Source organism: Pagrus major, chromosome 15, assembly GCF_040436345.1.
Source record: "Pagrus major chromosome 15, Pma_NU_1.0".
NCBI lineage: Eukaryota > Metazoa > Chordata > Actinopteri > Spariformes > Sparidae > Pagrus > Pagrus major.
The window spans coordinates 16,412,981-16,426,882 of NC_133229.1; the positions used below are offsets into that span (position 1 = coordinate 16,412,981).

The 13,902-nt window shown below is 42.3% G+C and overlaps 1 protein-coding gene across 1 annotated transcript in view; it reads right to left on the minus strand.

Moving 5' to 3' along the window:
- adgra1b (adhesion G protein-coupled receptor A1b) overlaps window positions 1-5,208 on the minus strand; it is a 175,473-nt gene extending 170,265 nt beyond the window's left edge. The window contains exon 1 of the mRNA XM_073481241.1: window positions 4,815-5,208. Coding sequence (XP_073337342.1) covers window positions 4,815-5,032 — 218 coding nt within the window. The 5' untranslated portion in view covers window positions 5,033-5,208. The remainder of the gene's footprint in view (window positions 1-4,814) is intronic.
- Window positions 5,209-13,902: the final 8,694 nt, after the last annotated feature.

Genomic DNA, 13,902 nt, shown 5'->3' on the forward strand with positions numbered 1-13,902 from the left:
CTATATTAATGAGGTAATAATACAACAACAGCAACAGTTATTTGATCTGTTTACATATAAATACAGTAAGCCTTCCTCGAGGGGAAGAACGTCCCCAAAACATAGTTTGAAGCTAAAAACAATGCAGAGGTCCTGCAAATATAAACATAGTAAAAAAAGTATGAATATTGTGTTTTCCTTTGAAGACAGTTTGTTTATTCAGTTTACTCATATAGTGCACCTTTAAACTCTTACATGGTCCCACCAAAAACTATAAAGCTGGCAGGCCAGTGCAGTGACATAACAAGGTAAACTAACTTTATCAAAGAATCTAACTCTGAACCTGCCCTATTATCTGCAATTCCTCTAATTACTTTTTGCTGCTCGGGAACAACAGAAGGGAGCTGTGAGCACATTGCACATCGTGGACACTGACATGTTATTTACTACTTTTTAGATAGATATGTAGATATGGAAAGCTTGTAGCAAATATATGCCTCCTAACCTTTTTAAAAGTAACTCATTACATTACAAGATTACTGCCATTAAAAAGTCCACCGAGAAAATTTAAAAAATGCAACTAATGAACCCGTAAACTATGCTACAACTAACTATGTTACACCAAAAAGTAATCCGAGTACTCTAACTGATTACCTTGTAACAAGTTACCCCCCAACACTGCTCCTTAAACACCCAACAGGCACAAAGCAGCATTAGAAAGGAGGCAGTGGATCAAACCATTAAGAGGGCACAGGTTGCAAACTTTTGAAATTTAAAAGCTTGCTATTTCAGTTAAAATCAATATTACGTTTATGTTTACATATTTAGGGGGACAAATCATCTTTTTCCCATGATTGTGGGTTTTTGGATTTTTGCAATAAAAGTAAAAATCAATCCAAACCTCACAGACTGGACTGGCTACATTTAGCAGATGAGATCAGTAGTAGGATAACATGCAAATGATGCAACCACAGCCTGCTTGCAACACAACAGCTCAGTAGGAGGAGCAGCAGTTGTAGTACTTTACAGGAACTCCAATAACTTTAGGAGTTTCCAGTTATGTAAGTGCACAGTGTGTATCTCCTTGCATGCAGTTTCCAGCGGTGCAGAGACTCAGACGCTGAGCTCCAATCAGATGTTACTGTGCGACAAGCGCCTCCCCGCCCAAACAGTCTGTCACATCATCTCAATCAGCCTCGGTCTGTGCTGTAAAGTGACGTTTTACTAAGCACTTCCTATGCTCATTTTCCCAGAGTCCTCTCTGTCACTCCCTCTATTCCTCTAAAAGCTCTTTCACAGCCTCCTCCTGTCTATCTCCACTCCATCCCCTTGTCTCTTCCACAATCTGTGCCTCCTCCCCCCTGGACCAGTCCTCCTGTTAGAGGCACTGCCTCAGACAGGTGTCGGCTACAATTTCAGCTGCTACTCTCTGCAGAGAGGCAGCGTTGAAACCATTACACCAGATAGGTCCCAAGGTCAACAGAGCTGTCAGGTCCGGCTCAGAACTCCTCAACTCCCTCTTCCCCCTCACGGACGATAAGAAGAACAGGCGGAGGTGTTAATGGAGGACGTTGTGCTGCACAGAGAGTTCTCACACACAGTTCATTTTCATCTCTCTTACTTATGCTAATGTTCTTTCATTCGCTTGTTAAGTTGTTTTCCCTGGCATTTGCAAGGCGCTGCATTATCGCAGGGTTCGTTCCTCATAAACATTTTATAGATACAGTAATAAAGGGCGGAAAGAAAAACAACAAAAGCCCAATCTGCGGCTGTAATTAGAAGTGGCATTTGGATCTGGGTGAGTGTACTTGAACTTGACACACTGCGCTTGAGTTGTCATTGAGGAAACTGCTCCACAAGGAGTTCACAGTCTACGTAGGTGGTGAGTTCAGGAGAAAATGGAGAGAGCACGCGGGGAGACATTCAGGAGATTTGTAGGGCGGTCTACAGGGAGAGATCGGTATGTGCATACTTCCCTTGATATATCTGTTTATTTGCACAGCACATCTAAACAAAAGAGTGAGCAGGGAGGCCACTTCAGCCTGACAAAGGTCACATTTCCTAACGCAGGAAAACTGCTTCCTGGCCGGCTAGAGCTCAGATTTAGTCTACCAAGGAATAGGACTGAGTGAGGAATGGGCTTATTTTTACTGGTCTTATGATAACAAAGCATACACACACAACCCCACTTTCTGAGGAAAAGGTGTCATTCTTCTACAGAGATGCTCCCAGCTGCAGTTTAATACTGTATATTTTAAAGGAAAGGCCTTACTGCTATTTATCTTTGTAGACCACTTTAAAAATCAAACTTCGTTAGCACCTGTGAGCAGCGAAACAGCCCCACTTTGATGAATGTCGAAAAGAAAACAAAGCCTTTAACCGTTCTGCGCATTAGGGAACAAAAGCACCCGTGCCTACACGGAAGCAAACACCACTCCAAATAAATTGCAGTAAGCAAAGTGCTACCATTAATCAACGGCGCTCTTAGTTCAGAATGAGTGGTCGGCTGTAACTTGTCAAGGGCCTTTACATTTAGTATTTGCTTTTACACTCGGAAGGCAGGCCTCAAGTTTCCAAGAATAAAACAGTCTATTAATTTAGCAGTCAATCTGTGCACCTGCGGAGAAGCAGAGGGGAAACGTGTGGGGAAAGTTATCAACGCCTCGAGTGTTTGAAGTGCTATTTCATCGACAAGAGAGGCACAGATGAATACTAAGGGAGGTTTCTCCCCCCGTCAAGGTGCAAAATTTATGTTTGAATAACTTTGAATACAATGCAAATGATGCCCCTAAAGAGCGCGGTGAGAGGTAAAGATTTATGTGGAGGTGGTGTGTACGTGTAACAACACAAGACAAGAGAGGCTCCAGTGTGGCTCACACAGGGACGGTGGCTCTCAAATGTGGGTTATGGTGACTACTAAGCGTCCAACAGCACACTGAGCTGGAGCTGCAACGATTAATCGGTTTGTTGCCAACTTATAAAGGTGCAATATGTAAGATTTAGCCAATAAGTTCTCAAAAGATCTCGAAAAATAGCTGCTGTTAGCTAGTTAGCTCGGTTAGTCGTGCATCTAGTGGTCTGGACTGGGAGCTCAGGGCACTAGGTGAGTGTTGGTGTTTAGTCTGTGAGCACAGGAGCTCTGGACGGGACAGGTCAGGGCGAGCAGGTTCAAATTAATCGGCAACTAATTTGATAATTGATTTGGGTAATGTTTTATTAAAAAAAAAAAACTTTTTTATTTTTCATTCCAGCATCTTAAATGTGAATATTTGATGCACTTTTTACTTAATTATGATGGCAGACTGAATATCTTTGAATTGTGGACAAAACCAGATGTTTAAGGACGCCATCTTGGGCTTTGGGGAACACTGATCAACAGTTTTCACAATTTTCTAGCATTTTATTGAACAGACAACCAATCGATTAATCAACAAATAATTGTCAGATTAATCAAAAATCTAAATTATTGTTAGTTGCAGCCCTCAGCTATCAGTTTTTTTGCTGTTATTTCAATCAGTTATTCAGTAAAAAGAGCTTGTATGGCTGCAACTAGGCATGGGATAATATGAAAACTTGAAATATCCTTGTAACTCCTCTGGCACAGAAACATGCTGGCATCACTTTGCCACTTTATCTCGATAATGGAAGTTCACCACGATCAGCTGTTTTTATCACCATCCCTAGCTGAAACATAGGTAGAAGATGTGAACTAAAACTTGGACGTCATTCTCGTGAGAGAAGAAATCCACATCATTTTAAGTTTATGAATGTCTTCTGCTAAAGCCGCCTCCTTATTCTGCATCTCCTCTCAAATATAAAACTGCTGAGCAGATCCAGAACTGGTTCACTCTTCCAATTTGTTTCCATATAAACTACAACAGGACATGAAAACTTCAACATCTCATCCAATTGGAAGGATTTCAACATCTGGAACATTTTTTCAAGATATGTGCGATTGTTTCTGATGCTATTTGTGTGTACTTGTGTGCACTACTAGCTGTTTACTTTTTTCATTACTTGTTTAGTCTGAAAGCCCGAGGTGACGTCTTCAGACTTTTGACTGACCAATAGTCCAGAACTCAAACATATTCCATGTACAGCACAGACAAGCAGATATGGCATTGACTTGGAATCTTTGATTCATTAAATCATTTAAACTGTGAATAAATCATCAGAGTAAAGTCATTTTCTGTCAAACATCCAACTGATTAAATGACTAATTGTCAGGACTAACAGACAGGGACTAAATTATATTAAATCTGTATCTGTATTAACAAAAGAAACTTTTGCAATGATGTATAATGACACAGAAGCATATGGCGACCAGATTTTATCATTGACAGCTAATTAAAATAATCTTTTTCTTTTCTCTTTTTCCCTCAGGTGTTGTTGCACTACTTCTAATAAACTGTTACAGGGGAGTACATTTGATGTGATATTTTAATCTGTGGGTATCCATATGTTTCTTAAGGGTAATATTATGCAGGATTCAAGGTGCGGTTATTGATTTATTGTGTCAAAGCGGTTTAACCTTGTGGAATCCATTTATAACACTTAATGCTCATGAGTTCGGGTCCTCTAACTGGGATTTAAGGATCTCCAGGGGCCCTGCACAGAGCTCCAAGGTCCCCCAGAAAAAAATCCAGCCACTTGACAGCATCCCAATTTCAGACAGAAATTAACTTTTGGACTTCTGACTGTTAAAATGTCCTACTAAATTCCTGATCAAATAGTCAGCTGAAAAATGTTTCAGGAATTTGGTTCCCTGGGACACATTACGCCTCCCTAATTAGTGTCTCTTTGGACAGGAGGTGTTGGCACTGAAACGTACTTACAGGGACACGGTTCTGTTGGGTAAGAAGCTCGGTTGCAGGGTGTCCATCAGGTCCACATCATCACACACAACTTTGACTCGGACGTGCTGCCTACTCAGCTCCTTGGACCTCTCCGCCGAGCAGTGACAGCTGTCAACGATCAGGTCCGGACAGTTTCTGTTGCTCAGGCTCGACTCCCACAGCGCCACTATTACGCACAGCAAACTCAGCACTCTCATGGTGGATTTCTTCTAAATTCTCCTCTCAGGTTATGTCCTTCCAACTTCTGTGACACGTCGGGACCATTTCACATTGCCTTCCGTTGCATTAAAGTCCAGCCTGTGACCGAGCTGTAGTCCAAAATCTGCTCACCTGCCGCAGCTGGAAACTTGCAGTAAAACCTGAGGGAAATGTAAAGCATCAGAGGTGTGAAGCGCTGGATCTTTGCCATTCCTTCTTAGAATAAGTCCTCCAAACTGTTTTCTGTGCGGCGGCATGTGCAGGGAAAACTTCCAACGGCGCGCTTTCAAAGTCCGGATAAACTTTCCTGCGACACATCCTCTCGAAGCGGCGGCAGAAATGAGATATTAGAGCTGAGCTGAAATAGTCGTACCTGATCACTCACTGAAAATCCGTCTCCTGTCAGAGCTGCCGCACGCCGTGTTGTCATTCACTCCCATCATCCACTTCTTCGTGCGCTCCAGGACTTGTTGCGCAGTGTCCAGAAAGTCCCTCCCCGCCGGGTCCCGACAGACTCCAGCGAGGGCTTCTCGACTTTTCATATCCCAAACAGATCCATGAGGCCACAGATACCCATTTCATAACATGTCATATCAATAAACCACAACAGCGAAGACTGTTTTCTTTTATTCCTTTCACAGACTTGTTAATATTTAGAGAAAAAGTAGAGTAAATCATCTGATCCAAACAGTAATCACACGATGAAATAGCAATCAGTTATCAAATCAGTTAGTTTCTCCACTGTGTCACCTCCAAGGGTCCCCCATGGTCCCCCGGCCCCCAGCTTGGGATGTGCAGTAGTGTGTGCTGCAATGTGCTGTATGCAGCATGATTTCTCAGACACAAACATTTACACAGCCTGATGAAAAGTGTTGCTGTTTGTTTTATTCTCTTCATTTACTCAAGAACAGCTGCAGAGGAGCTGTTTGTATCCATTTTCTGCAGCCTGTACACAAACTGAAACCGATCTAAACCGTGAATCACTTCTGAATCACCGGTATACTCATAAAACTGTTTTATGAGAAGTCTGTTTTTCCTTTCCTGGAAGGGTTTTTCATAGAATGCTGAAAAAAAGTATGAAAAAATATAAATTGTTCTTTCAATTAAAGGAACCGCTCACCCAAAAATGAAAATTCAATCATTGTCTGCTAACCTGCCGATGGAAAGTCGGGTGAGTTTTTCGTAGTCAACAAAACATTTCTGGAGCTTCACGGCAAAACAGCGTTGCAGAATTCTCCTAAACAGCTGAAGTAGATGGGGACTTGTTTTAAAATGTAAAAAAAAATAACTGGCTAGTCCAAGTCTCCAGAAGCCCCGACATCCAAAAGATGTTACTTACATCTTACCTACTTCAGATGGTGTGAATGCTAACACTGTTAGCTTAGCAGCTACAGTAAGGACTTTGGCTTATACGGGGGGGAAATAGCATCTTTTCAAATCGATTTGGGATAGACTTGTAAGTCAGACAAGCTGTGTAGAGCCATTTATGCTTTTGGGTGAAGTGTTCTTTTAAGTTTCCTCCAAAATAAAGTGAGAAAAGATGTTTTCTATAGTACGTTGCAGTGCCATGTTAATATAACGAGATCCATATCGCTCTCCTTTGATCAGCTGCAATGAGAAGCTGCTGCAGGCATCGGGCACTTTACGAGCAAAGGACACACTTGTAAACCTGACATTCATTTAAATGACGGCAATAAATAAAGAATATGAGTTGGAAAGTGACCAGGTTGACACAGTAACACAATGTTGGACTCGTGCAGATGATTAATGGCTCACTTCTTTATGGCTCAACTTAAAACATCTCACAAACGGTCCAAAAAGGAAGAGAGAAAGGAGAGTTTGAGTCCTCTCAGAAACGTCTTTATGTTCTTTCAGTGTCAGATTGAAAAGAAATGTCTATGAAAGGTGTTGATTGAGAGGTATAAATACAGTTTCCGCTTTCATGAACACCATTCTGTGCCAATAAAAGCCTCTTCAGTACCAGCCACTTGATGACTCCTGACACAAAAACGACAGACAATGAGGCCTGATGTCTCGCAGCCCTGGAAGTTTCACTTATTCTTATCAGAGGATGGAGCTCGAACAGCTCACGCAGTGTATCCACTGACATCAATCATGTCCGCTGATGGTGGATCCTGTGTATAAAGTGTCTTGCCCCAGGGAGACAGAAGCTGAGACAGCTGGCTGACTGGGCTCCCCGGGGCCGGGGCGAGGTGCTTCCCTGTGTGTGTGTGTGTGTGTGTGTGTGTGTGTGTGAGCTGCGCCCCGCGCCAAATTCCTCCCTCATTATCCACATTGTCTCCGACGCTGGCCCGAGAGCACAAAGGAGGATTTGAAGCCGCTCCCACTGACCCTGCAAGCAGTCCGTGTTCCCTGTTCTTCTGTCTGACAAGCAAACATGGACGCTCTCCCCACAGGAGCAGGCTGCGCAGGGCAGGACACGTCCCTCCCCTCTGTGTTTATCCACATATGGAGGCCCCATTCCCTCCTTATTGTGCTCCCATGACGCCTCCTCACACTGTCACTCAGGCTTGTTTATACAGATGTATATTTACCTCGTGCCTGTAAGTGCAGAGGAGGATCTTCCCGCCGGCTGACCCCTGGGAAGCCAATAGGAGAGTCAACCGGTGTAGCTGACATTACCATTTGAAGTGATCCATCTTTAATGGAGCCTGCAGAAACATTTCCTTGGATGGGAGCCACGGCTGTTCACTGAGCTACTTGTATGCTCTTAATGAAAAACAGAAGCATGCACACAAGCCCGGTCTATAAAGGTTTTTCTTTCTGGCAGAGGCTGTGTTTTCACACCGACAACCTGTTTGGAATGGGATCACTAATCAGCGCCAACAACATTATTTTGAACAATAAAATGCTTCATCTCCAGATCGCAGTGTTAACTCAAGATAAAAACTCATTAGCGCACAATGGAGCGACGGAGGCCTTTCCACTGAAGCAATGCAAACAGCCTTGCTCTGCAGAGCATGTTCGCGTGTTTTCCCTGTCTCACATTAGTGTTCACGGCTCTCCATTATTACCTGGTGACAGAGATGAATAGGCCATGGCCGGCAGCAATCACAGTCCTCACTAAATATTTACCTGCTCCACTTGAAGAGGCCAGGCTGCAGAGGATGACAGACTCTCATTATTACTCCATGACTTTTGGGATGAAGGCTCACGGCATTTTTAACTTATTCTGGTTTTATGGAGTTTCCACCGTGCTGTTGTTGATCCAGTGCAAGAGGAGGTGAGAGCTGTTGTTTTGGCTTTTAGCAAACGTGACAGGTGGTTTCTAGTTTCACAGCACAATCATTTATGTTCGTGTTATCTGGAGGGTGTGAAATACAAAAAGACAACAGAATGCTCCTTCTGGTTTTAGTCTGAAGATAGCAACAAAACAAACAAAAAGCATCCTGACATCTGAATTTAAAGATAATAATACCTAACATTTCTGCATTAATATGTCTCAAACAGACCTTTGTTACGTATTTTGCTGAGTTGTGTATTTACATTATCTATAATGGTTCCAACAATGACAACCCAGAGAAATCTGTAACGTCGTTAAAGTCAGTGGTGCATTTCATTTGGTCACCTCTCGCCATAGACAGTCAGAGAGTGAGGAAGGAAGGCGAACATTACCAAACATATCGTAAATGAAACTTTTAGGGAATTCAGACCTGGTATTACCATCCGTCCTGAGTAATCCAGTCACAAATGGACAGCTTTAGGTCCATCAGTTCACACCTGGCATTAACAATCGTATCGACATACGTCTCAAGAGACCGCCTGTGATCAAATTTCACTTCTCCGCTCTTGAAGCACTTATACATTTACATCACAAGAACAAACGGATACGTTTTTTTACACAAAACAAGAAATATCTTCATGTATAATGTTTGCCGAATTCACCAGAAGGCCCAAATAGTTAAGAATGTTTTGTAGACAGCATTTCACAAAGTTTATAAAGTTTCTCCTAACTCAACAACTCACAAAATCTAGCATTTTTTAAGGGAGTCTGGGGTCTTTCTCTTTACCGTCAATAAAATGTTGTGTTCTTCCATCAATTTGGTGTCAAAGGGGGAAATCAGTTGAAACAGTGTGTTCAAACAGCTGCTCAATGCTGCGAGGTAAGAAGCAGACAGGCTGGTACAGCGGTGCCTCGACACACATAACTTCCTGTATTGCATTTAATGCCGAATTCACAAGAAGGCTTGAATAACTTAGAATTTGTTGTGACCATTTTGCAAAGCTTGTTAAGTTTCTCCCCATGCAACAACTCTTAAAATCACACAGTTTGTGATGGAGTCTGGGGATATTGCGGTTACCAGCCCAATGGTTAGTTGAAACAGTTAATGTTAATACCAGATGTGAACAGCCTCTTTCATATCTGTACCTCATGAGATCATTTCTGCCAGAGACAGATTGTCATCAGCAATGGTGCTTGTTTAACAATGAAGACAACAACTCCCATGATCCCATGCTGCTTACATCTTTTGTTATGTTCTGATTGAGAGACCCCTCGGCAGAAATTAAATGCCATGGGTCTAAAACACACGCTCTGTGTGGACATGTTGGGCGAAATTTCTTATATTCTGTTTCTGTTAAACAAAAAAAGCTTTATCTTGTAAAACAATGTCAACGTCAGGGGAAGAAAGAACACATTTTTCACTCAAGTTTATAGGTGTAATGTCAGATTATTTGGAATTGCATTTAGTGAGAAGTCCATGATGTATAATATTCACACAGTGGTACTAAATACCAAATCCCTTTATTTTATTTTTGTTGGCTCAAACAGTCAAGTTTAAAGCAGCTCTAATCAATATTTTTATATTACCGATGGATTAAACGACTACATGAAATGTCACAGCGGTTGTTCATAGTAATGAACCCACCGAGAATGATCACCCAGCGATGCAGTTCCCCTCAGCTCTATGAAGCGTTTAAACATCCTTCAACACATTGTTTTGGTTTTACGGCCCTCAACTTTTATTTCGCTTCGGTCTCACCAGTCTCTTCAGTGTCCATTTCAGGTGCAACAGGCAGCTGTTTTCGGCCAAAAAACCCCTCTACAATAAAATCCTGCACGCTACCTGCCAAGCGTAGTGGAAGATTTAGCTGTTAAAGAGTAAGATGTTACCAAGTGGTCACAAGCATGAGTCAAAATGTATGCTGACTTAAGTTGCTATGTATATTCTGGATGTGTAAATGGCGACTGTGTACGAGAATGTCCACATTATGTTTTTATATGATAATATGTACGTGTTGCGTTAACAGCTTTTTTCACTGCCCCTAATTGGCCAAGGAAATTGATTATTGCATGTTTAAAGATCTTTTAAAAAAGTATAAAAAACTGTCATTTGAGTGAAAATGTAGGTTTTTAACTTTCCCTTCGGTTATTAAACCTACAAACACTCAGACACAATACTGAGAACATAACCTCTGTGCCAGTGGTACCCTATATTATATTTAGCCAATAATATATTGTCCTGTTTTATCATTATTTCATAATTTATTATTACCATAATCTAATCTATTCATTTAATTGAAGTTTACTGTAGTTTTTTCTTCTAGTGAGGCAGGTTCATGTCCAAATCCCTGAAGGTCATGACTTTGTGAGTCAGACATGAGCTGTCCAGACATTTAATCAGCATATACACACGCAATCCTTTCTTCTCCACATACTAACATGTGCTTGTGTAAGTTTGATGAAATGCGACTGGGCACCGGGCACCTGTGACATGTATTGTTGTGACACAGTGGACACCAACATGGCCCCATGGCTTTTAACCAGCTCAGAGCCCAGAGTATTTTGGTCAAGAAAAGTCAAGTCGAATCAAGTCAGATTTATTTATAAAGCACTTTTGAAAAAGTGAGTCCTGAAACCTGGAAATAAGTTTGCATTTTTGCACTTGGGGTTTCCTTGTCTTGTAGTCAATAGGCCTGAAATACGCTCTGTAGTCAACATAAGCTTAAGAAATGTTCAAATTTTGTTCTACAACATAAAATACGCCAGTAAAACCCCCATGATTGAATTATAACATTTATGTGTCTCAAAAAAGGTAATCGCTAACCAGTGGATAATTGAGTAATTACATCACGCCAAACACGGACACTCAACTACTTACTAGTTCATCTTTACTGGTGGACTTTACAACTTATATTGTGTAGCAATGCTTAGTGTTGGTGATGTTGAAGTCATGCAACCGCAGTGTAGTTCGTTTTTAGCCCAGTGTTAGCTTTTTCAAAAATCATAAAAGTGGAGTTCATTTGTGAAGATTATCTTGCTGAAAAAAACGTATCATGAACTGGTGTTTCCAAATCCCGTTGCCAAGGTGATGCTAACTTCTGCGTTAGCCTACAAAAATATGTCATCCCTACAGCAGAGAACAAAGGTAAGGATGATGTATTGTGTCACTTAAAAGGTGTAATTTATAAGAAATTACAAGCTTCTGGACTCGCTACTCTTTGCTATAGTTATCTTTAAATTGCCCCTTTAACCAACGTTAGCATCTGATCCAGTGCTGCCAGAATCCAGAAAGTGATAATGCTAATTCTAACCAGAGAGCAACAAGCACAACAGCAACACAGTTTAAAAAATCTAATTACATGTTATGCTCTGGACAATCTGGCTTCCTTTCCCGGTTAAAGGGGGTCCTGGGATGGATTTACCATCAATAAACTAAAGCTCACTATAATAAGGTGCCAAGAGGATTTGGGAAACCAGTGCTACTTTTAAACCTGAGAATGGAGGACGGTGTGGTGTGAGCTGGCGTGTTAGTGTTCCTACAGCGGCAGGGCGGACCCACTGACCACCAACCACCAGGGTACGGCACAAGGACTTCAGTAAAGGTTTGGAACATGTATAATGATCTAAACAGAGACTACTGAAATTAATCTTCCGAGGCCCCTTTATGAGAATGTGGATTTGTTATTGCCTCCACAGCCTCCTTCCACTTTCCCTCGCCTGAGAATGCAAGCACTGCATCATGGACAACATGCCAACAATGAGTTTGAGCTCTGGTCGTTTTCACCTCATTTACAAACTGGGCACATGACGGCCTTTTCACAGACTTGTTTTCAGGGGAGGCTGCCGACAATAAGTCGAGTATATTCATTTGTAATCACCGTTTCCCCTCCAGTCTCATAAAGGCGCTGCAAATAAACTCCTCTCGTGTTTTCATGTCTCAATACGGCCATCGTGAAATTTCATCAACTCACTCGTTTGTCATCATTAGCGCTGATGGAGGTCACTCCGCTCCCGTCTGCCGATCCTCAACAATAAGTTTGACGCAAATAAAATCTATTTGGGCTCGGAGTGCTCCGAGGCTGTTTGCTGTGGCTTTTATTTTGTTGTTTTGACACAGAGTATTGGTGGAGAGACAGGGTATACGTAGGGCAGCTCTGTCCGTGGTGCAGCAGTGAATTCGGCCTTATAAGTATTCTAGTCTCCATCCATAATCCGGCCTGCGTGAGCGGGGACCCAATGAGGAGATGAAGTACCATGGGAAGGTTTCCTGGCAGGGCAGAAGGAGGGGAAGGGCACTGCGAAAGAAATCCTGTTTCAACAAGTCATTTTTATCATGTTTCCAGTCTAAAAAATAAGATTTTTTACAAAACAAAACACTGAAAACAATCTGCTAGCAGGGCCTCGCACCTTTGAGCCCCAACTGGCTCGCATTTAAAACGAGAAACAATATTTCAAAACATATCACGTCGATACTGAGGTGAAAAGGTGTCTTCCTGTGGCTTTTTCTCTTTATGAAGGTTTAAGAATAACAGATTCTGTTATACTGATAGTTTTTGAAGGAGTATAAAAAACATTTCCACGCTGCCCTTTGCTTGTCATCTGAGTTATTCTTGGATTGTGTGCAGTTCTGTCTATTACACAGAGCTGGGAAAGGGCAGGATACATACATGCATACACAGAGAGAGAGAGAGAGAGGAGGAAACATGCACCAAACAGTCCCACCAGTGTGACCCGATCATGGATATGGGAATTCCGTGACAATACTGGGCCCTGTTGGGGAAAGGGGGGGAACTACACTTTATGGCACTCTTCTTTAGAAGATGGTGTACATAAACCAATGGGGATTCATACACTTGCCGACTCTGTTTATAGTACGAACAATGAACAGGAAACAGAAAAGCAAAACCATGTTTAAAATGAGCATATATTATCAGAATCTATTTTGGCTTTACTCAAACAAAGATGTATTGTCTGATAGGTTAAATCTAAAAACAGCCCTGAGGGGCAGCTTGCATGTGAACTCTGACCCCCATAGCTGTAAACTTAGAATAGCCAGGGGTGTAGCAGGCAGGGCTCCCATAGGCTGCCCTATCATGGCCGTTTCTGTAGAATAATTGCTACTTGTTCTCAGTGGTGAGATAGGTCATCACAGAGTCAGAGCCGAAGCTCTCCCACGGCAGATATTTCACGCCTGTCGGTGGATCTCTCTTTATCTCTCTTCCTCCCTCTCTATTAAAAAGACACGCTTTGGCTCGTTTCTGGAGACGTCTTCTTCATAGCTGCCCGGAGAGGCTTACAGCTGGACACTTTGGCGCGAGTGTATCGAGGCCCGAGTTCATCCCCGCTTGCACTGCAGTGCGCGCCCAGTAAGTGCTTCTTTTTTTAACCATCCTTAATTCATTGCAAATCCACTCATCCTCGACATGGCCTTCATACAGAAACATCGCTTTTCTGTTTCCCGGCCGCATCAAAGAGGATGGATGGGAGGAAATCAAGAAAGCATATGTCGCTCACCACGGAAACCTCCAGCTAAGCCCTGCTGCCTCACCAAGAGACAGTTCGCCAAGAGAGTAAAAGCAACTTCTGGGCTTTTCAGCGACACATTCTCATGGATGTTTCATGGTC